General features: G+C 34.0%; 1 protein-coding gene across 12 annotated transcripts in view; it reads right to left on the reverse strand.

Moving 5' to 3' along the window:
• The window catches only part of LOC143253050 (uncharacterized), a 62,714-nt gene that overhangs the window by 3,191 nt on the left and 33,344 nt on the right, over positions 1 to 26,179 (reverse strand). For 11 of the 12 annotated variants that reach the window (XM_076506182.1, XM_076506180.1, XM_076506185.1 and 8 more), the window contains exons 5-8: positions 14,711 to 15,180; positions 7,816 to 8,091; positions 6,947 to 7,096; positions 1,056 to 1,159 (exon numbers count right to left, since the gene is read on the reverse strand). In XM_076506182.1, coding sequence (XP_076362297.1) covers positions 1,056 to 1,159; positions 6,947 to 7,096; positions 7,816 to 8,091; positions 14,711 to 15,180 — 1,000 coding nt within the window. The remainder of the gene's footprint in view (positions 1 to 1,055; positions 1,160 to 6,946; positions 7,097 to 7,815; positions 8,092 to 14,710; positions 15,181 to 26,179) is intronic. The other variant, XM_076506187.1, reaches the window with a different exon arrangement.

Raw genomic sequence — 26,179 nt, forward strand, 5'->3', positions numbered from 1 at the left:
GGGCAGCTATCCTCTTCTGCTTTACCCATGTAGTCCTACGGATTGTACAGTCTGAGAAAGGCATATTTATGAAGCAAGTCCATTACAAGGATAATCTTCAAGCAATCTTGTGGAACACACCATCTAAACAGGGTGCATTGCATGACCATGGAACATAAGCAGGTGAACATGGCTGAACAGTGCAAAATTTAAAGAATACCTGGTCAGGCACCATTTGCCACAGGGAGGGATCCAAACAAGGGAGACACAGCAAATTTTGGTGGTGGAAAAAAACTATCAAAATTTTCATCACACTGAACAGGTACAGTTTGTTCTCAAGATAATGGAGCAAGTTTAGGAGTATGTATTTGAATAATATAACAATAAATCTTACAGTTTATAAATGAAGATAAATCCAATGATGAGTCACCCCCACCTGCTGCCAATGAAAAAGTGTTTATAGGAAGTGTGATACACAATTTTGTAACATTTACCTTGGAATTCATAGTGAATAATAAATCAAATAAATTGTTTGATAGAGGAATACAAATTTACATGAGAAAGACAGTGAGACAGAGAAAAAAACAAATGGAAGGAGAATCAAAAATAAAGGAATTGACTGTACAACCAAAAAATGAATAATAAAGAAGACCACTTCAAAAGTATACCTATTTAAGTTATAAAGATGAATCATGCTAAAACAAAATTTTAGACATCTACACATGAGCACTGTCAAATGAGAAGCTACAGTCTGGTGGAACTGAATATAGGGAGTTACAACAGCATGAGAAACACACTGGAATGAGTCATTTCCATTGGAGGGGAAGCAGAAGGCTTGTAACATGCAAAAAAAATGTTTGCATACAGAAGGTGGCATTGAATGAAAATTGCTGTCTTTCTCTACTAATTTTGTGCTGAACTTAACTATAAAATAATGTAAAAATTACAAATAACTTAGAAGGTGAAATTAAGTCAAAAAGTTTAATAAAAGAGGTCATTTTTACAAAATAAATCTAAGCTTATAATAAGACTTCTGTAGTTTTTCTTGAAATATAAATGTATTATGATATACCTACCTTCTTCCATTCTTTAACACAAAAAATTCGATACGAGTCATTGCCATATTTGCCAATCCCATAAAGTTCTATAGGATATGTCCACTCTTTGGTTAGATATTCCTCTAAAAAAAATACATAAAGTGTTCAGCTAGTCACAGAAGTTAAAACAAAGAATTACAAGTCAAGTATCAGCATAAAAAATTAAATAACTATTTTCATAATTTTATCAAAATTGCTTATTTTACATTACTCATAAGTTTTATAAACTTAGAAAATGATAAACTTTTCCATGCAAAATTTTATAATACATAATTTTTATAAATTTCTTATTTTCTAGTAACTCATTAATTACTGATTTATAGCATAAGCAGTTGAGATAAACTACAATATTTTTAAAGTTATAATTTTTCCTGTGCCTATGTTTCTGATAGGCACTTTCCTCTTTATAAGGTTAGCTATTTTAATTCATTGCTGCTCTATATGCAAACTTTTTATTTATGCATACCAAAAGCCTTCTGCTTTCCCCTGTTGGAATCAAGTGATTACAATGTATCTCTCATGCAAATCATCATGCATTACCTCTCCACTAGCAGAAGTACAGTATGTTCAAGTGATGTATGTGACTCCCTTGTGCACTTCTAACAAACTATGACTTCAAAGATGGCAAAAAACAGAAGTATCAGAAGTGTGAGAAGTACCAATTGAAAATACTTTTCCAGTATAGTAAAAGTATAACTCCCAATAGAGTATTTCCCTACACTCACAATACTAGATAGAATCCTATATTAATTAGGGGAGAGTGGTGTGATGGAAGAACATGTGTATCTTCCAATGCATCCAAATGATACTTCTATAGATGAGATAGTCAGATCTGAAGAGGGGAACTGCATCACTTTTGAGCCAGATATATACTTCACTCGTGTGTGGATTGTGTATGGTATCAGGGTGGATAGTTAGAGGAGCATTTATGAGTGGGAGAGAATATGACGGGAAAGTAATATAACCAGTGAAAGACATTGTAACTCAATTTTACAATAAGAAAAATGGGTAAACTAGGATGCACCCCCAGATGAACAGTGTGGTTGTGAAACAGACTGGGACCTTCCAAATGGCAATGACATCCCAGTAAAAAGACAGAACAAAGGATAGTCAAGGACAAAACTTGAGCAATCCCATGTACCACAACTGTGACCCACCACACATACAAAGAATCCTGACAGGAAGACAGACAGTCCAAAACCTGTGTTAATTGATTCTCTAAATCCAACACTAGGTCAAGGGGTATTGATATCCACTTGGCAATTTGAGAAAGGCTTCTAATCAAAGGGTGAACTGCATTTTTCAATGGCTCACCTCCAGCAGTTGTAGAAATGGTATCATAAGATCACATCATCTAGTAAGATGACAGCTCAACTCCTCTGGAAGTCACATCTCCTCTACATCAGCAGAACACTACCATCCTACTCTTAACTGAATGATTATAAACATCTTTTTGTGAAACCAATTCAGAAAAGTACACCCATAGGCAACCATCCCAGTGACTTGGAACTAGAAAAATGGGAAAGGCTACCACACTCCACAAGAAGAAAGGAGGGTGGATATGTGATGAAGAGTCCAGAGGAATGTCATTACCAGAGACAGTGCAATGGGTTACCATGAAACCCTATTTTGAAAAGCAAACCATATAGCTTTATTCAATCATGGTATGACAGGGATGGGAAGCTATCCCATTCTGCTTTCCCCATACAGTCCATGGGTGGTATAGTCTAGAACAGGAATGTTTATAAAGTAAAAATATTGTGATATTACTCACTCACAAGTGAGCCTGTGAAAAATTCTACCTAACCAGTGAGTATTATGAAGACATGGAAGAAAGCACAATTCAACATGTCTGTACAGTGTGGCTTTCAACTGAAGAATATTTGGCCAGGCACTGCTAGCCACAAAGCAGGATCCAAATACTGGATAATGAATCAAAGGTCCCTGAAAGAAAGCTTATCAAGTTAGAGTTGCACCAAAGTATGAAAAAAGGTCACAGGTTGTAGATGAAAACCTGAAGAGGAAGAAATTATGTGGATAAGGGAAGATGAACATATTAGGCATAGTCCTCATGTTTGAGTGTAAGAGTTCTCAATAGTTGACAGAGATCAGATGCCAAGGAAAAAGTAATGGATGTCAAATCTTGAACAAGGTCAAGGAAGAAGATGATAAAGGGGAGTAAGCCAATGGGATTAAAAGCCAAACAAAACTGATGAAGGTAGAAGATGGAAGATTTAGACAAGGAAAATTGACTTGAAAAAGAGGTGGGTGCATGCATCACAGAATAAAATTATATGAGCAATAGACAAAGAGCAAGACTTTGTAACAAACTATGACAAACATGTCCAGATTGGACAAGGATAAAGATGATAGATGGAAGGAAAATAATTATGCACTGATGTCTCAGGTAGAAAGGAAGGATCTAGATAAAGGAAAAAAGGTATGAGAAACATCATGGGAAAGAAATCCAGGCATAAAAGAGAAGGATTTATGCCTGAAGAGAAAGCAAAACATGGAGCATGACGAAAGCAATGCTAATAATAGTAAAGTGAAGGAATAAAAGATTGCATGAATATCCCAGGTCAAAATGGTAGGCAGCCAGGGAGGATGACTAATCCAAAAGGAATATAGTAAGGAAAGGTGGGGTAAAACTGTGGATTTGGGAAAAAAAAAATCAAAAGGTATGGGACAAGACTGCCCTGGTAACCCAAAATCTAAGGGACCAAAGATGTATTGTCAAAAACCCAGGGAAGAAACAATGCCACCCAACACTCAGGAAATCCCTGACTCATAGATTAACTGCAGAACATGTTCCATTTATGCTGATAAATGCCCATTGTAAAAGAGTGAATAGAACAACCTTAAAAGAAAAATACCCACAGGAATAAACCCAATCTTCCTGCCAAGGACTAAATAAGAGTCATGTGTGAAGAATAACATGAACATCTGGAGAGAGTACCAACAAATGAAGTGAATAAAGGGTAGAAGACAAAGGAAGAGGCAATGGAGGTAAAAATTGGAGCTGGATAAGTTGCAGAAACCATCTATGAAAGTAGCATAATGGGGGAAGAACATAAAGGAACTTATGGGATCAATCCTGGCCAAAGGCATTAACAGCCCTAGCTAGAGAAGGTACTAGGTACTAGATGTATTAAAGATGTATGGGATCAATCCTGGCCAAAGGCATTAACAGCCCTAGCTAGAGAAGGTACTAGGTACTAGATGTATTAAAGAGATCTACATGGAGATCATTTCATGGAAGATAAAGCTACCAGAAAACAAGATAACTGAGAGACCAAGCTGATGAATAGCATATGTTGGTATGAGAAAAATGGCAATGTGAGTGAGAGAACCAGAATATGACATGCAAGGACGTGAAATATTGTGTGAAAGTGCCCAAAAGAACAGATCTACTACATGGAAAAGGAAGGAGTATGGAAAAGGTATGACCAATGAGAGGCATAAAAGAATTACAAATGCTAGAAGAAATCTCTCTGAAGCTAAATTAAGGTAAATTAAAAGCCCATAGAAAGTAAGGCTTATAAGTACCTAAATACTAAAGATACAAAAGGAACAGCATAGAAGCCATGAAGGAAATATTCTGCAAAACGTTTCTGAAGATTTGTAAAGGAGTTCTATCAGATACTGCAACAGAAGTATGGAAGACATTCCATGATAAGAACAGGGACAACCAACAGTTATAAGATGATGGTAGACACGTTGAGCCGTTAGATGGGAAAAGTGAACCATAGTAAAATTAGATATTGTAACTGTGAAAAAGTAGAAACTACAAAGAAGAACAAAATGAAATAGTTAACATGGTGAAAAATGGGAAGAAAATGATGTAGAAAATGCATCTCATTTGATGATGAATTGAAGAAAAATCCAGAACCATGTTAGATATGAGCCTGTTTACAAAACTACAGGAAACCAATAAACTAATTAATGGTAAGAAGGATAAATGATAAACTAAATTAAATGAATAGTGAAAAGGGTAAAGTTGAAACTAAAAAAAATGAGTGATAATAATTGTAAAAAAAAATGAAACAAAAGTAACTGTAAAAGGATAGACTATAAAGAAACACAAAATAAAATTGCCAACACATTAAAATGGGAAGAAAATGGTATAGGGAATGAATCCCCTATGATGAAGTGGCAAAGAAAAATTGTAACCTAAGCAGATATTAATCTGTCAGTAAAATCATGGATAAACCAATATAAACAGTAATAAAGCTGAATTGAGCAAGATAGTAAATAAAAATAACAAAGAAAATCTTAATTAGAATTATAGTGAAAAAAAAAAGCTATTAAATTCTCCATCTGCTTGAAAGAGACAGCATCTTCACAAGAGGAATTATGAGCAAGAACTTATGATATAGGCAGACCTTTTTAACATTCATTCTCCCATACGATAAATACTGATAAAAACCCATACTGGGTTGCCCACACATTACTTGTTAGATAATGCTAGTCATAGACATGATTCTTGAAGTGGTAACATCAGCTTTGGAATGTAATCAGAATAAGCTGGAATAAATGAAGGCAAATTTCAAACTCAGAAAAGCTGTAATTTATAATAAATGAAGACAACTTCATGTGTATAAATAAAAAGATGAAGCTGTAAGAACAATAAAAAAAAACCACCTGAATATAAGTGCTACCAAATGAAAAGTGGTAATTCGGTAGAGATGATGTGATCATTTAAATGAGAGAAGTGTTGGAATCACTAGATTCCAATAGGAGGGGGAGTAAAGCTTGTGGCATCAATAATTAAAAGGTTCACATAGAGGGGAAACAATGAACAAGAACTGCTAATCTTATGAGAAAGGAAAATACCATATCAGAACATTTCTTGAACATAAAAATGGCATCATTGTCCTTGTTACTCTACTAATTTACATTCAACAAACTGATATTTTTTATTGAACAGAAAAAAACAAAAATTGAATTAGTATCATATATACATTTTACTTTTAATAAATACTTTAAATATGACTAAATTTCAAAAAATATTATTTATATAAAATCTAACTTTAATAAGAAAGCTGTAAAATATTAAATTTAAGTCATTCAATATGAAAAAAAATACCAGGAAAAACAAATGTTATTCTAGCATGATAATACACTCTGTTCTACGTATAATGTGGTAAAAAACATAATTCTAAAATGTTTTGAAACAGCAGGTAAATCCAAAAACATTCATCACAATAGAAACTTTCAAGTGGTCTAACATATTAAATTATTTTACTTTGTCAAATGTAATGTTACTAGAGGTCATTAAAGTATTTAAACTACTAAAATAAACATACTTATAATTTTTAAAGGTTTTACTTTCCCATGGAAAAATCCCACAGATTAAACATACTGTGAGTGGATACTCCCATAGGCCATTACAGAATTTTACTTGCCCATGGAGTACACTCCATGGGTCTTTCAAATACACTATTACTGTAATAAGAAATTCCTGTATGCTATTAAGGAATTTTACTTGCCTATGAAGAACTCTACATCAGTCTTTAAAATATTACACTTTTCATGATATGATACTCTTGTAAGCCTCCAAAGAATTTTACTTGTTCTCAGAGAATGCTCTTATATACTTTGTAAGGGTTTTACATAACTTGGTAAAATTCTATTATTGAAGAAATTTTCCTGTGCACTGTATTTTGCCACCCATCTCTTAAAGAGTTTGTCTGTTTATGAAGAACAATTCTATTCAGTTTCAAATCACATTACATGTTAAACAGAAAAACTTCCATGGCTTTTGAAGAATTTTGCTTTTCCATAGAAACACATTTAAGGTTTCCATCTGGCAGTAATGAAAATTTTAAACAATCTCAGTTATAAATAGATTAATTGAAAATGCTTACTTGAAAACCTAATGATGATCTTTGCTCTCTTTTCATGGAGCCCTAAAGGTTTTAAAATATGTGCTATGTCTTTCCAATCTGCTTTACATGCATCTTCAGGTAATGGATATTTGTCAAAAAAATTCCATAGCACTGGAATAGCTGCTCTTCCTAAATGAAGGAGGTACATACACAAAGTCAACTAACTACAACAAAAGGCATGTCTATTGTTATAACAAATAATTTTGAATGAAGGACTGTTTTATGTTTGAAAAACTTGTTATAGTCCATAAGTTAAAATTTCATGAAGTTAACTTGTTTTTGATATATCAATATCACAATCTTTTAATACATTTAAATTTCAACATCTCTTTGAAACAATCAATAAACATAAAAAAATAAAATTTAAAAAATTATGAAACAGATTTACAAGTAAACTCTCATGTGCATTGCTTTAAAACATTAAAACAACAAGCTCTAAAAGAGTTATCTCTCAAATAATCTGCTTCAGTAAAGGAAAACCACAGTAAATGGAACACTGTGTGAAGTTTTTGACACAGGATAAACTAGTTTTAAAACATTCATGTATTCTTTTCAGTCTCACATGCACTTTTAATAGTATTATTGAAACTAATAATTTTTAAAGATTATAATTCAAATCCATTCCCTAATAATTTATAGAGATTTCTCAAAGTTACTAACCAAATTATACTTCCTTAGAGAGTTTTTTTAAAATTGTATCCATAAAAGTCCTTAAAATACAAATATAATTTCATATGAGTTGACAGCAAAACTCAAAATAAACCCAGATGTTGGATTTGAAGTACAACTGAAGAAAGCAAATTTTGTTTCAATAAACATACACAATAATTAAGTTTTTTTTAACCTACCAGTAGTTTTCTGTAGAAAAATGGTTGACACCAACAACTTCCATGGATCATGGTACAAACTTTCCTGTACAAGATTGTATGGTGATTTTGGTGGTGTCCATTTATCTTTACAGTTCCATCTCTTAAAAACCAAAGGTACAGATGTCAACCCTTCATATTTTTTTAAAAAATATGAACTTTGTAAAGTTTTGTTTTCAGCTGGCAAGGAATGATCACTGTTCAATAGCATTTGCTTATGCTGTAGAGACTCTTCTCTTGAGGATGCAGTAGTCAATCCTTAAATTTTGGTTCCACAATAAAGATTTTAATGTTCAATAATACATTTTTTTTTTGTTAATTGGTTATCATTGTTAAGGAATATTCTGATGGGGAGTGTATCAAAATATGAAATAATCTTTAATTTCCTCTAAAATACAACTCTCTTCTGGAAAAAAGTCAGTAAAGTATTAAAATTCTTATTTAGCATCCCATATTCAGATAAATGTGATCAACTGTAATATTTTAATGGACTAATCACTGACACTAAATTGAATAAAATTATAAACAACTGAAATAACCTTTGTAAAAAAGATCCCTGCTTGGGTGCCAATATAATAGACTAATCAAAATGCTGTTACAAACAGGATCAAAGAAAAACAATTTATTAAATATAATAACAGAAATCCAAACAAAAACTTTCAAACAACTAGGATACAAATTTTATCAAAAACAAAACAACAACAAAAAATATTAGTGCACCTGCACCTGGTCAGGACTAGGTACTAATGTTAATAAAGAATATAACATAAATCTCAATGTGATTAATTCCAATAAACATGAAAGAAATTAGTAAAAGAACCAGAAGACTACAAAACTTAATTCACCATAGAATGACCCATTTCAAAATTCAGAACAATAACAAGTAATAATTAGCAATAATTCTTTTTAACTACATCATGTTAACTAAAGATCATTCACATGTTGTTTAGTTGTGGGTGAAAACACTACAACAACATCATTAAAATAAGCCTTGGCAAGACTTCTGCTTAATGTTTTTTTGGTTGCCAATCAGACCACCTAGATGCATCTTTTGGGTGGCCAATTTATTTTTTCCTTACTTTGTAATAAAGCAACCCATAAATGCATGAAGCTTACTATGACCTACAAATCTTTCTTATTTGTACTACTATCAAAAATTCATTGAAAGATAAAATGTCAAAATAATAAAATAAATTAAACTTTTTTATTGTGATTGCTACAAGCAAATCTAACCCAGGATTTTGTTCCTGATTGGTCTACTCTCTTAAATGATATATTTATAATTGGCAGGATAAAGGGACCTTGTCAATGGGAAATTATGGTTCATTAAATAATAAAACATAATTACGTATAAAATATGAAAGCATGAAACTAGAAATTTACTATCATTCTAAATGATTTGGATAAGTGCTACCTTCTTTGCCTATAATGGAGCACGTGAATTCTATAATCATTTATATTAGGTTCCAATATCAGACTTGCTACTGCTAAATAAAAACTTCAAAGCATCTTAACTATAACCTGTTGATATGTTGATCACTGTTCATATTTTAATCATACTTAGCATTACATTACTTTTCTAAGTATAACATCAATTTTTTAACTTATTTGTATGAAATTTTATATTACCATTCAAGTTGGATAGTTGTCCTGATGGGTCTGTTGAATACAAGATTTTAGTAGGTTTTGTCTTTAAAATATTGTATTTAAAGCTTATAGACACATTATCAGAATCTATAACAAAGAAACTGTGACATAGTTGGGGTCACAAATATGGTTGGTTAGTTGGTTGATTTAGTGTTTCATGGCACAAAGCAGCTAGGCTATCTGTGCCAAACATCTGGTAAAAAGTTAAAAATAAATTTAGTAAGATTTATAAAAGGAAATTAAGGTAAAACAAAACAAGGTTTAAAAAACACAAAAAAGAACACAAATAGCATAAAACCAATGTTTACATCTAGTCTACAACATAAAGAGAAAAACTACAGTAATTCAAGTTGTAAAAGACTTTCTTTAGCATAACTGTAATTATAATAACTCGCCAGGAAGACTAACAGGTAAGCAAAAAAACCACCGTTAGTCAACTGAAGTTCGCCTTTCCAGTCCTGGTTCTGAGTAATTTGACATTATGGCCATTTTCAAAAAGAAAAGTAATAAAAAGGTTTTCAAACACTTGAAGCAAAATCATAATAATAACTCACCAGGATGACTATCGGGTAGTTCAAACAGCAGCGGTAGTCACCTGAAGTCCTGGTTTCAAGTTATTTAATGTTATGGCCAGTTTCTAATTTCAAATTGAACTACGTGAACTGTGATTTTTAAAAAGAAGCCACATTAAAAAGGTGTAATGGATAAATTAAAAAACTTAAATGGCATCAAATAGATTAATGGCCCTTAAAACACTAAAAACATTACCAAGGTGGACAGTGTCACCATCACCAATAACACTGTCTAACGTTATGGACAAATCTTGGGACAGAACATGCTTAAAATGGTGCTGTCCTTGAGAATCGTAATGACGATAAGAAAGTAAGATGTGGCTTATTGTCATCTGAGTATTAAACAAACTACACACTAGTGAATCAGTTCCAGATAAAATAAAACAATGAGTTAAAAAACTGTGACCAATGCGTAATCTAGTTAGAACAACTTCCTCCCAGTAGAGAGCTGAGCAAGTCGGTATAAATAGTGCTGTTTGAGTACTGCTTAGCTTTTATGTGTTCCAGGGCAAGAAAAATGGTGTACAGTTCAGCAGTGAACACAGAAGCTATAGAAGTGATTCTGCATGCAACCACTGAACTACAACAAACCATAGCAGAGCCCACACAGTCACCTGATTTTGAACCATCTGCATAAATAGGAATGGAAGGATGGTTCAAATATGTTCAGCAAATAGCAGACAGTATTTCCAATCAGGAGTGTCTACTTTTCTCAGATGACTTAAAAATAGCTCAAATTTGGTGACTGTAAGAAGCCATGGTTGGATGGGCTGATCAGTGGATACAGCAATGTTATCCAAGGACAGACCCAATTCATCCAACTGCACCTGGATATGAAGGCCAAAAAAGAGCAATGGCAGACAATTTTGTTCTGAAAAAGCATGGCCTACTGAGGAAGAAAAACACAACACCAGGTGGGATGCTTTGGTAAGGAACAAAGTTTCAAATCATATAGTAAAGACAGTTGAAAAAGGCAGAGGTGCAAAAATGGTTCATGAGACTATGTATAAGCTCTGAACTGGGGAAATGCAAAAAGCCCCAGTGCAGAACTGAAGTCCCTGATGATGAATGAACCACGTACACCATGTTGTATTATAAGCCTTCTCAATGTAAAAGAATACTGATACAAGATGATGTCATTTGAGAAAGGCTTCTCTTATTCGCATTTCAAGTCAAATCAGGTGGTCCATGGTGGAGCACTGTTCTCAGAACCCATACTGGGTGAACGAGAGGAGGTTGTTTGATTTCAGGAAACAAATAAGACGAGCATTAACCATTCTCTCTAATGTCTTATAGAAACACCTTGTCAAAGCAATTGGAGAGTAGTTTGAAGGAATCTTGGGATCCTTCCCAGGTTTAGAGAAAGGTAGGACAATAGCCTGGCACCAGGCATCAGAATAATCATTCTCCTGCCAGATCCAGTTAAAAACAATCAGAAACATTGAAAGAGAAGCAGGAGATAGATGGCGCAGCATGCCATAGTGTATATCATCAGGTCCAACTGATGTACTGCCAAACTGATAAAAGGCCAGTTTGAGTTCCACCAGTGTAAAGGGATGATTATAGTCATAGAGACAATCAGCTCTGAAAAAAAGAGGTGATTGCTCTGTTCAAGTCTTGATGGCTAAGAAGGTGAAAGAAGAAGCAGAAGGGCTAAATATCTGGCAAAAGCTTTTGCCTAGAGTTTTGGTGATGCTCCAGGTATCAGCCACTTTCTGGACATCAGAGAGCAAGATAGAGAGGAGGACAAAGTTATATTGCCCACAGACCTTTTGAATCTTGTCGAAAATTACTTTGGAACTGGTGGTAGAAGATATGCTGGTTGTGAACTTAATCCAAGATTACTTCTAACTTTGACATCTTACCCATTGTGCATGTGCAATATCAGCACTTCCCCATGGGGATGATGTCCATTAAAGTCCCCCAGGATGAAGAAGGGAGACTGCAACTGTTCAATGAGAGCATGAAGGTCTGACTGATCATATGTCTCTCCAGGTGACAGATAGAGAGAACAAACAGTGATGGTATGACCCAAAAAAACACGAATGGCCATGGCCTCCAAGGGTGTGTCAAGTGGCAAAGATAGGGTGGGCACATGCTGATCAACCAACAATGCCACCCTTCCATGCACTCATCCATCACACAGCCTGTCATTTCTGTATAAAGAAAATTACCAAAAGGTGACTGTATCGACAGGTTTCAGAAATGCTTTCTGTAAGGAGAGATATACAGGATGGTAGGAAGCAGTCAGTGTTTTGATGTCATACAGATTAGAACGTAAACCTCGACAGTAACATTGTATCAGGGTGACCATTTTTATTTATGTGTAGGCAAATTGGGTGGAGAACCCTTCTGTTTACGACCACATCTTTTTTCCTTACTGTCCTTATTCGAGTGAGGTCTATCGAGCTCCATGGATCCTGCCCTGAGTCAATTTGGCAGGTCTTTGCTGTTGAAAGGGGATTACAGTGAATGAGGACGTGAACAAATGATTGTTTAGCATCTTGGGTGTACCTGAGGAAATGCCTGTATCTGAAACCAAAGGATGTGGATCTTGGAGTTTGGTGGAATGTATATAAGGGACAGAGATAGGTGTTTAAGTTGATTCATCAATTTTTTTTTAACAATGGAGGTTAAGACTTTTCATTTGTTTAGAGAACAATTCTTTAGAAGGCACAGAGAGATCTGTCTGCACTCCCACAGTAGTTGTAGAATGAAGTGCAACAGCATACATCTAAGATAATCCAAGATTACATCCAACAGCAATTCTCGAACCTTAGAATAGGTAATGTTATGGATCGTTTTCAAATGCTGCACCACTTTTTCTTCCAACCATTTATGGCAAAAACGAAAGTAGAATGGGTGAGAGCCATTGTAATTGATGCAAAGATGGTCTGTTTCACACTTGTAGGCATCATGGTCCTTGCCACTGCAATGAGCACACGTCAAGGAACCACAACATGGCGTCTTCGAGTGACCAAACCGTTGACACTGGAAACATCAGAGAGGGTTGGAATGTACGTCCGTACTCTGCAATTAAGATAACCTGCCCTGATGGTGGCAGGCAGACATGGTGACATAAATGTAAGAATGAGAACATTGGTCAGCACCATAATTCCATCTTTGCGAGTGGATAAACGCCTCACTGCAGAAACTCCTTGGGTGGAGAATCCAGCGAGAATCTCCAACTCTGGGATGTTCTCCAAATCCCTCTAAACAATAACTCATGATGAATTCAAAGTCGCATGAAGTGTAACCTCAATAGGTATATCCCCAAATGCCTTTCAATGCAAGAGTTCACTGTGATAAGATGTGGATGTTTCCACCAATATGTCACCAGATTGAAGTTTTTTTACTGACTTTGGAGAGCCAGCAAGTCCCTCTAGTCCCTTCTGAATGAAAGAGATATCTGCCTTAAAGGTTTGTCTGAAGGAGAATATTGTATAAAAAAAACGAGGTACAGGTGTTACAGATGTTGAAGATTGCTGCTCAGAATCTTCAAGATGTGGTCATTTACCTGTGGACTGTTTTTTTTCACTATTTTATTTAAGTTTGTATTTGGAGGATCCATAAGTAAAAAACAATATATTGGTGCCCACTGACCCCACCCACCATGAAGCCCTACAAGGGGATGCACTACTATGCCAAACAAGGACACTGCAGCAACACCAGAGTTTAGTATGCACTATACCCAAACACCAGCATCAGATACAATGTCCACAACACCTGTTGAGAATATCCAACACTGGTACTTGGTTGGCCCTAGTCGAAATGGACCAGCCAATTGATCCTAGAGGGCACCCCAAGGCAGCCTGTCTACAAGAGTTCAAGGCCAAAGTGGTGTGTTATGGTTGGACCCCTCAACTACCAGGATCCTCCCCTCCCCTTCACGGGTTACCACGTGTGGCAAACACGTGGGTGGATGTTTAATTCCCAGAGTAGGTAAACTGAAAGAACAGAACCTTCCATGGGAGGTCCCCTCACCACATACATGAATCCACACCAAGGGGTCACAAATATGAGCAGCAAATGTAAATAATATGATTGCATAACATATACAAAGTTAAAAACCTCGCAATTTAAAAAAAAACAAAGAACAAGTATTATTTTATACACAATTCTAAAAATAAGACAGTTTCTAGTCTCAAAGTTCCAATAAAATAGAAATAACTTAATGTAAAAGATAAAAATCATTAAAAACTCAATGAGACAGTAAAAAAGTTGAAACAGAGTGTACAAGACGTTTTAATAGTTTTAAGTTATTAATTTTTTTAACATTTAATTATTTCAATAGGATGATAGACCTGATGAAAATGTTGTCAACAGAATGAAATTCTTTAATATTCAAATTAATCGTCTGTTAATTGTTTATATATATAAGGGTTATTTTTGCAATGTTTTACAGTCCTAAAGATGATGCACTGATGTATACTGAAATATGTAGATTGTTTTCTAGTCTCATTGTATTTTTACTCATTTTAATCTGTACAGTAAGTTATTTGCATTTTATTGAATATTCAGACTGGAAACTGTTATTTCTAGCACTATGTATAAAATAATTGTTATTTTTTTAAACAACTACAAGATTTTTAACACTGAAAATCACACAGGGGCTAAGGAATTTAAAATATTAACTTAAGATTTTTACTTTTTTTTACCTTCTAAGTATTTTGCTTTGAGTTTTGAGTTCTCTTCTTTATTCTTTTTCAATTTCCATACAGTTGATCTACATTTTGATAAAGGTACTACTGTTCTTTTCTTCTGAATAGAAACATTGGGAACTGAGTTATTTTCTGATTGTTCTATTATTGATTGGTATAGTTTGGAATAATCTTCTGTTGACTCCTGTTGGGTACAAGTTGACTGGAGTTGCTTTTTAATTGAAGTTAATTTCACTTGGAATTTTGATGTATTTAACTGTGCATTACCTGCACCACAAATCCTAGTCATTTTCTTCAAAGGGAGACTATGCTTTTGAGAAATTCTTCCATATTTAATAGTAGACTTTACGAAAGGTTTTGTAGTTTTTCCACAAAGTTTAAATACCTTTTCTACATCAATATGAACATTATACTTAGATAAACACAAAGAAAGTTCTTTTCTGGATCTTAGTTTTTTTCCATCTGGCCTAGAAATAAAATACCAAGAACAAGGTTCTCATTTGGTAAGTTGAACACAAATATTAATATTTGCTTACAAGCTAGATATTATATACTTCTATGCATAAGTAGTTTTTATATACAAATGAAGAAAATATTGCATTTTAGGTTCTCTTTCCTTCTTTAAATAGCCTTTCATCAAGAATGATTAGATCATTTGTAAAAAGATCTAACACATTGGTTGATCTGATGATAATTTTCTGATAAAAGCTTGTGTTCTGTATATCAGCTGTTGTCCTGTTATGATTACACAAATTTGACTGTTTACAAGAAAAGGAAAAAGTACACTAAAAGAAACAAACACTTATAAATTTTAAAGTTCAAAACTGAGATATACCTGAAAAGGTTTTAATTTCATATAACATTATTTAAATAAACTAACATATTACTAGTGGACTCCATTAATTACATTTAACAGCAAATTAGCACGAGTTTACAAACAGCTTAAAAATATTAAATGTTGAAATGTCGCATTTTACCCTCATACTGTTATTGACAGGTAAATTTAGTTAAGGCTACTGCTAGGCAAAAGCAAGATTTTCATGAAGTTTTCACTACATTTCTCTAAATTACTATACACAGTATACTAAGGAATGATAATAAAGACTAATCTGGATCAACCTTACAGCAATAAGATTTCTACTTTTCCTGTATAATGAACATAATTGCCAGCAAGGAATAATTTCTAAACATACTGCAGCATTAACAATATCACTAAAAAAGTTTTTTGTTTATTAATATTTTAAGTTTTCACAAAATCACATGCCAAAGTCAATGAATCAATTTAAAGAAAGTGCTTATGGATTATATCATATATAAATAACAACAGCTTTCTCCTAGTAACATTTTCATGAACTGACATGAAACATACGACTTTTAATGACATAAGCAACATTACATAATAACTTTCAAAGATCCCTAGCAAATTCAAACTATTAAATACTAAAAACATTTAATTTGATTAACTTTGGTGTTAACAAATTCTTTTGCTATTAGTTTTATATCTGATAGGCCTGGTAGACTTCATTCACCAGAAGCAATATAACAAACAGTAAACTATTTTACAGACATTGCATGATACATTTTACTTACACACATTTTCAAAAATACTATTATTCAAACAAAATTTTAATAACACAAAGACTTTACCAAAACCCCAAAATTTAGCAGATGTATAAATGTGACATAATCAAGTATCTATAAAAATGTTAAACTGAAATGTGACAAATAACAGAGACATAAAATATAGTATTAGTTTTTAACCTTTCTCTGCAAAGGACATTATGCTACATCATGATCTTTATCATCACTACAAAAGTAGATGACAGTATTCCAAACAGTGAAAGATATTGTAAGTTTAAAGCTTATATATGATTTTGAGTGTCTGACAAAAAAGGTTAAATTTTGAGAATTATTTGAGGATTCTAGATTTTAAATTATCTGTTGGTGACACCAGGTTAATACTTATAAAACATTTTATTGATTTAGATATGTAACTATTCCAGTTTTAGCCAAATAAATGTTAAGTTTTAACATTCTATAGTTTTCATGAAAATTCAAGTAGGGTGAATGTATAATTCATATCAATTCAATATATACACACATAAACAAATAAAATGTTCAAAATATTTTTCTCAAGTTTAGGTTCTTATGAATGCAGATGGTGAATGACTAATATTAATAAAATTTAATCAGTTAGAGAGAAGCTATCTCTGCTAACTTAGATTACTAACAACAAAAGATAAGTTGTTGCATTGATAAATTAAACTTTAATATTGTATAGATATACTAAGGAAAGCATTTTACTTAGTTTCTTAAAACACATTACTTAGAATATTTATGCAAAAAAGGACAGGAGTTTCTGCACAATTAGTCTCTTACTTTGAAGTGGTAGACTAGAGCAGTGGTACACAAACTTTTTATGCCTCCCCTCTTCTAAAGATAAATTTTGTTAAGCCCACTCATGCACATGTGTGTGTGTGTGTGTGTGTGTGTGTGTGTGTGTGTGTGTGTGTGTAACAAATATTAAAATGATACAAAGCACAATGCATACAGTTAGTATAAATGAAGGTCTTGAGCTTGGGCCCATTATTGGCTAAATTAGTGACACAGTAACTCAAAGATTTCTCATTACATGCAGATGAAACTGCCATATTATTTGAAGTGCTGTCAGAACAAAAAGATATACTCACACAAATATGCTAATGTTAAAGAAAAAAACACATCCATATCTTTGCATGACAGGTCAGGGTATTCTTTACAAACTAGCACCTAGAAATTCCTAAGAAGTTTTAACTTGAATTTTGCCTGAAGGTTTTATAACTTGATAGTTCTATACTGAGCTACCATTAGCAGATAAAGAAGTTATGCTGCCAATAAATGGATTCTAGATCCAAACCTGTTCTTTATTGTTTCTTAGAATTAATCAGCAAATCAAAACTGATGTTTTTGAGATGAATATAAACACTACTATGAATAAGACAATTAATGTAACTCATTTTCTTCTAATAATTCATTAAAGCATGAAATGTTTCAAAGTATCCATTCTTAAACTGATTTTTCAACAGCACAAATGTCTCAGATGCAAAATATTAATATTCTGACCATGCAGTGACAAATTAAGTTTAATAGTTTCTTGAGAAAAATCAACCATGTAGCACCTTAATATAAACAGATTTTCATTAATAAAAGGTACTGTTAGTGCAGGGTTGCAATTTAAAAAAAAAAAAAACAAACACAAAGTTCATCTTTTAGTTGTACAATGTAACTGACCACCTTCCCAGAAGACAACCAGTGCAGATCTGTATTCAGCAGGAACACATAATACATGGATCACAGTTCTCCATAAATAATGGAAAACAGCTCACTGCTCAAAGCTTCCTATTTCACAACAATCACATTACTTTGCAGCACTTTGGTTTTGGCTGCATTTTCTTTTAAATTAATGCTTTCCTGTATAATGGTGGGGCCTGGCATGGCCAGGTGGTTAAGGCACTTGACTCATAATTCGAGGGTCACGAGTTCAAATCACACCAAACATACTCGCCCTTTCAGCCATGGGGGCATTATAATGTTACAATCAATTCCACTATTCATTGGTAAAAAAGAGTAGCCCAAGAGTTGGAGTGGGTGGTGATGACTAGATGCCTTCCCTCTAGTCTTACATTGATAAATTAGGGATGGCTAGCTCAGATAGCCCTCAAGTAGCTTTGTGCAAAATTAAAAAAAAAAAAACCTGTATAGAGATGCAATGACAATATGCTAGACCTGGAGCAAGAACACTTAATTTCTGAACTCCTTCCTTTTTCGCAAAATGCAGCTGCCCTTTTAGGGAATAAGCTAAGAAAGATTGTCTACAGAAAAAAACTCAACAAAACTGAAGACGGCTTCCCCTATAGTGATCTTTCTCTGTGATTGGCAAAACAAAAACTCTTCATGCACTTTCTCTTCATAACATAATAATATATAAGCAATAGAAGGCAAGTTAAATTTGCAATATCTGGTTTCATCAAGTTGCACTGTAATGTTTGGACTGATCTGGATGCATATTATCAATTGCATTTTTTATCAGTAAAGATTACATTTATAAGCCTCACAACAGTGTCACATGATAATGGAATAGACTTGAGAGTCTCACTGTCTCTCCTCTCTCTCTCTTTAAACATGATCTTATAGTTTTATGGAAGCAGGATGAATTAGCATCTCCCCTATGATGTATGCTTTTCTCAATCAAATAAGATACTTCTAAGGGAGCTTTCAAGGCTTTTGATAGAACAGTGGATTAAGTTAATTCTTGACAAATTTATTACTTGACAAATTTAATGGTTTTACTCACATGCTCAAAATGTTTTTTGTTTTTTTTAAAGCTTTGCTAGAGTATTTGACACCATGCTATCATTGGTTAAAATCTGATCAAAAATGCACTGTAACTGTTCCTTGTTATTAGCAACACTAAGTGAAACCAATTTCAAATATTCTTCTTCAGATTTATATTATTTAATTTTTGGTTGTGTTTAGTATACCAACAGAAGCAGAAGAAATGAAAAAAAAACAAAAAAAACTTGGTCCAACTACAGGGCTATCAATTTAAAATTCTTCATTGTCATAATTATTTGACAAATTATTCTGTTTTATTTCTATACTGTCAATTTTTGCCAAAATGCAACATATGTTTTTTATAAACTAGTATATGTACAATAATGTTCAAAACTAGAAAATTAAATTTTCTCCTACCTTAAAACATATTTCCAATAGATATTTCTTCACACAGTTAAGCATCTTCCATGTGCATCTGCCTTAAGAATATGCAAATCCAACCTAACCTCAAAAAAATTTATCATTAATCGTGATATTGCATGATGGCATTATTATGCAGCAAAGCCCCTCCACTAGTAGGAGGTCAACACACTTCCCTGTGCACTAACTCCCTCTATACATTTGCACTCATAAATCTTCATTCTTTAATGATGCAAGAAAGAAATGAGCACCATAAGTGGGTTGGATGGGTAGGAATGTGTGTGAAGATGTACATATAGGAAATACATTTTTAGCAAAATAATATGTTAATTTCTGAGACAATACCCACCTCTTCACACTGTTAAGCTAGAATCCTATGCTGAAGTAGTGAAGAGGCCATATAAAGATTTATTTAGATGAGTTCTCTTCAGAAAGCACCTGAAAGAAACTCATCATATAAGACACCCAAATGGTAGGATCTCTACAGATGCATGCCCATGGGAAGGAGGCCATGTCTCATCTCTTCCAGGTTATACTCTTTATCTAGACAAAACAGAGGAAGAAGCACACAAATCCCACGAGTTACAGGGACTAGCAGAATAAGAACATGTCTGTACAAATGCTTACACACAAGATGTCAGAAAGCCAATATGTGTATAGTAGTTGGCACATGTTCAAACTGTACCTTGTGCTCACCTCAACTATACCAAACTTTATTGGACCAGCACTAGCTGCAAAAGAAGAGCATAGTATAATGGTGCATGCTTACCTCAACTCTACTGAATGGACTCTGACTACAGGAGAATGGTACAGTATTACCACATTTGAGCACTCAGTTCAACTGTACAGATGCAGGCCACAGGAGGAAGAGTACCCCACATTTTACCAACTGAAACCTCTTGTTCTAGCTTCAGCAATTAGATCTCCATCAGTGGGAATTTTCAATGGTCTGCCATCTCAGTAGCTAGGAATTGGTAAGTGACAAAGGTCTCCAATACTCTATTCAAAGAGAAAATGGAGAAAAATTCATGGTGAGGAGACCTGGAAAAAATGTCCAGAATCACACCTGTCCTTCAGCCAAAAAGGTCTTTTACATAATCCTATTCTTAAAAGCCAGCAAGCACAATCAATTGAAGTAGGAAGAACCTCCCAGGTGTTGGTTTTTTTCCAGAATAGTCCATGGAAAAGGTATGATATGGATCAGACAGTAGGCAGATATATAACTACACCACACGGATATCTCAAATGTTCTTACAAGAAACCCCATTTGGCCATGGAAATACAGTTACGACAGAAATTGTTCATATCCCTGCATTGTGAGTAGTGTTTTCCCCATAACTTAAAATGTATCATGATTAGAATAATCAAAGTACAGTATATTATAAATATTATACTAACACACATCTACATAAATTTTTATGTAAATTGAATGACAAATAAACTTTATAGACAAATAACCAAATATAGGAGAAGCAGAAAGTGTTCATGCATCTACTTTAATGGTCAGTTGTGTACCCTTTCAGGTGAATTACTTGGCGCAATCTCTCCTCATAGCCATCCATGATCGTTTGACAGTACTCGACTGATATTTTCTTCCATTCATCTTTACAGAAGGCTTCCAACTCTTGCATGTTTTTCGGATAATGCTGATGAACCCTGGTCTTCAACTCTTGCCAAACATTTTCAATTGAGCTGAAATCAGGTGACTGCGATGGCCACCTGATATAAGCGAAGAATGCTTATATGGTACCTCTGCAACCAGGATTGCACATATTTTGATGTGTGCTTAGGATCACTGTCATGCTGGAAGATCCAACGACGCCCAAACTGCAAGTTCCGAGCATCATTCTTGATATAAGTGCGTAATATATCAATGTGCTCTTCTTTTTTCATGATTCCGTGGATGCAGTGAAGGCTGCCTACACCAGAGGAGCTGAAGAAACCCAATAGCATGATTGAGCCACCTCCGTGTTTAACTGTAGGGTTGGTGTTCTTTGGAAGATTCCGTTCCCCTTCTTATGGAAAATATAGTGTGCATAATTGTGGTCGAAAAGCTCGATTTTAGTTTTCTCTGACCAAAGAATACTCTTCCAATAGGTAAAGGGTTTATCTACATGCTTTCTTGCATACCTCAATCGTGCTTCTAAATGAACAGGCTTTAAATATGGAGTTCTACGAGGACGGCATGCTTTGAACCCAGAAGAGCATAACATGTTCGTAACTGTAGAGGTACTTACTTCAACCCCAGTTTCCCTTACCAGTTTCTGTATATCATTACGTGTTAAACGAGGGTTCCTACTAACTTCTCTAAGAACCTTTCTCTTGGTTCTCTCTGGAATTTTGGTGGGGCATCCAGAACAAGAGAAATTAGCAGTTGATCCTGTAAGCTTAAAATTTGCAACTATGCTTTGAACAGTAGATTTCGGCATATTAAGTCATGTAGCAATACCAGAAAGAGACACACGAGACTTGTATTTTACAATAATTCGGTTTTTAAAGTCACTGGACAGTTGTTTCCTGTTTGCCATGATGACCAAGCAGATAATAATGGAGATGGCACTAAATTGCCAGAAGTACATTTTTTGCTGGCTAAATTCCAATAATTATGAACCCAGTGTTTAGTTCTGGAATGGTATAATGTAGTTTATTCACCAAACTAAACAAAATTCTTACGGGAATATCAGTTTTTTTAAACATATTCTGAACTGTACGAACACTTTCTGCTCCCCCTATTTTTGGTTATTTGTTTATAAACAGTTTATTTGTCATTTAATTTACATAAAAATGTATGCAGATGTGTGTTAGTATAATACTTAACATATTTTACTTCTATTAGCCTACTCGTGATACTTTTTAAGTTATGAGCAAAAAACCACTTGGGATGCAGGGGTACGAACATTTTCTGTCGTAACTGTGCATGGAGTCAGGGCAGATGGTATGAATGCTTATCATTATCCTAGCTTGATACAGAAGTTTGGGAATAAGCATAACCAAAGTGTTACAACCAGCCAACTAGCAAGATCTCTTAAGCATATATTATAATAAAAAGAAAATGTATTCATTTGTCTAAAGGTGGTGGGTTGACTGAAGGACGGCAAATGGAGGTAGGTAGTAACAATCAGAAAATGAGACAGCCAGGTGGTGCAGATAGTGGGCAACAAAAATGTTATGAGATAGCCTCATCCAAAAACCACAAGAAATGAGCAATGAGGGAATGAGTGAAGTGACGAAGTTGATTGGATGAAAAGTGGAATGCTCTGCGAGCATTGATTTCTAATGAGAAGTATTGCAAATGTAAAAATTGATAGTAGAAGGAGATATGGTTCTGGAAGATGAGAAACCTAGGAGACTGAAAGGCTAAAGACAGAAGCCTCAAAATGATACATTTCCTACACTGAAAATGTATTTCTGATAGACACCTACTCTCACTTAACCCTGCAGATGTGGATCATGAGTCAAAGGCCATGTCATTGATTTCAAAATTTTATTAAACTACTATTTTATGAACTTGTGCTGATAAGTTTCATATCAAATTGAAGATTATAATTCAAATTTTAGTATTATACATTAGATAACTTTTTAATTTAAAAGTAAATATTAAAAAACCCACCTAAATATTGATTTTTGTGTTTTATGTGGTACGTTGAATGCAACATTGGTTCAAATTAGATGTTTGTGATGTCCAAATACAGAATCTATAGTTTCTTACAAATTACATATTCAAATTACCCATAATTACATGCTAGAATATAAGATAAGAACCAACCATTTTTCCTATTTTCAGAGATATTAATATATTTACAGAATCAACCAAAGTGGCCACATACACATCTTCAATATTTGATACTATCTGCTTTTTACATACAACTATTTTGCTCAATCAAAAGCTCCAAATGTCTCCATAGTGGTTTTTTCAGCCTCTGAAAAGTATTTGCATGCCAAACTCTATCTTCTCATGCTAGATTCAAAGCAGTAAGGAAAGACATTATTGAGCTTGAAATTTCATATTTCTTTAGATCCAAATACACCTTAGTTAATAGGCTTGATAAATTATCATGGAATTCTGTGGGATTGAAATAGTGATTTATAATTTATGGTTATTTCAAAATGTATATAAAAAACTTAAAAACAAATTATTTCATATTATGTTATCCACATGTGAAATTTGAAAAAACTTAGCAATCTAGAGCAAACAGCAAACGAGCACAAAGTTTGCAAGTAGATGCTATATTTCTTTACTTACTGTTCTAAGTTTTAAGAAAAATAACTAAAATTAGGAGTTTATCTGTAAATAGTAAATAAGTATATACATATATAATGTATTATAACTGAAATTTGACTAATTCACAAAATACTAGTCAACTAAAACACAACCTAAACAGGTAACATTGTAAAGGCTTGTTTCATATACTTGAATACATTAACATGAGTAAATGTGTGTCATGTCGTTGTAATTTCTGTAATGCAAGCTGTGCATGGCTGAAAGATAAATGTAATAAAATAATCACTATATATAAATCTATAATGTTATGAAATTTAAGCTACTTGCACAAAACATTTCTTCTTTTGTTATAATATGCAGTCATTCATATTTCTTTCTTATTTTTGGTATTGAGGTCAGTCACAAGGACCATACCTGTAGAGTTTTTTGAAAATAACAGATAGTTTTTCTTAAAAACATTTGATAATTACCTGGGTCATAAAGATTCTGTATGTGAAACTTGAAAATTTTTTGATGCATCAAAGTACTTTAAGTGTTAAAAAATCAGTTACTTTGCATGATGAACATTCAACATTCAAAAGAAAAAGCATCAGAAAAACATTAATTTAAAAAAAATTTAATATTTTGCTTACAAAAAAATCTTGTAATGTTTAGTAATGATCTGCAAAATTTCGTGAAAGTACACTTACTAATTTAAATAGCATGAAAACTGTTACAAGCACAAAATGGTTATGGACTGAACTTATGCTAACAGAGTTAACAACTTTCTTGATTATTACCGCCCTCTAAGTGTGCAATTTTTGCTTGACACTCCCATCTAGCTCCATGTGTTTTGATGTAGTACAACTGCACTGTAGCATATAAATAAGCATGCAAAAATCCTCCATCAACAGGATTGTGATGCACTCTCCTAGCACAACCAAACTCCCTCTATACTGCAGAACCCAATCTGTACTTTGAAATTAGGTACTAAAGAAACTTTAGAAGTGTGAGAGCATGTATGTACCTACACTGGAAATATATTTTCAGTGTAGAAAAATTATAACTTAAGATATGATTCCTCACCACTTGTCATGTAACAACTAGAATCCTATGCTGACCTGCTAGAGGGATCTGTGCAAAATTACTAATTGAGCACTTTTCAGAAAGCTTGTGAACACAGCTCACGTAATGAGATATCACAATAAAAAGGAAACACACATGTGGGAGATTGCATCACATTTGAACCAGGTATACTCAGTTGTTGATGAATGAATGTGTTGCTAAATGGGTAGAAATAGGGCAGATACAATAACAACACAGACATGCCATTGGTGTAGAATTGCTAAAGCACCCTGAACTGTAATCATTGGTCAACTCCAGTCCAAAGCCAGTGATACCAGAAATGGAGCATCTGGTTTGAAGTAGGAGAAAGCTCCCTGTTACCTTCACATCAGCATCATGAACTTTTATTCTGAGAACCAATCAGGTACATGTGTGCATATCTAGTACACAGCCAACACCAGTCACCTGTGAACCTGTTACATGGGCAACAACAGAAAGTAGAATACAATGTGGAGGGTCAACTCTAGTCCAAAACCATGCAAGATTTGAAAAGTATCATCCAGTCCAGAGTAGGAGGAAGGTCCCAGCCCAATCACATGTAAAAGCTTATATTGGCTAGTCCAGATATAACCAACACTAGAACACTCAGGAACAAACCTACAGACAGCAGTAGGAAAAAGGGTTTCCAGCCAAAGAAGTGAACTGCATATGGTAAATTAATCCAGTCCAAAATTTATAAGCATCTTAAATTGTATCTCAGATCTACAGCAGGAGAAGAGTACACATCATATATATCAGCAGAACACCACTGCTTTACTCTCAACTAAGCAGAAAGGGCTCCATTCAAAAGAATGCCTCCACTATCCATCAATCAGGCAGATAAAAGCTGTTAAGTTGCAAGAACTCCTTTACTCCATGGAAGAGAAGGGAAAAAGAGCACTGTAGATTACAAAGGAATGCAACACCAATAAAAAAGTACAAAGGGAGGCAACAAAACTATTTTTTAAATTGGAGTGAAGGATTAAACCAGTAACAGAGGGATGGACAGCAATCCCTGCCCTGCTTTACTTATGCTAGTTTATAAATGTATAGTCCAGAATGGGCATAATTATGATACAATAAACCATAATGAATCTACTAACAGTCTTGCTGAAAACACCCATCTCAAAAGTGAGCATTATAGACCATAAAGGTCACACAGTGCAGATATAAGTATCAGTATAAAGGAACAGGCACCACTCTCAAGAGAGCAGGATCCAACAACAAGCAAACAGAGATCAATGCATAGGAAAAAATAAGAACATTTATCCAATTATAGTTGAATGAAGGATTGTAAGATGGTGGCAGGAGACAAATACAATCTAGTGGAGGAGGAGATAGCCAGAAGATGAGGGTAATGTGAAATGAAAATGAGAGGAGTGGTCCAGATGCTGATTGGGATGGGATGATCTACTCTAATGGATGAT

Source organism: Tachypleus tridentatus, chromosome 6 (genome assembly GCF_004210375.1).
Source record: "Tachypleus tridentatus isolate NWPU-2018 chromosome 6, ASM421037v1, whole genome shotgun sequence".
In the NCBI taxonomy this organism is placed as follows: domain Eukaryota; kingdom Metazoa; phylum Arthropoda; class Merostomata; order Xiphosura; family Limulidae; genus Tachypleus; species Tachypleus tridentatus.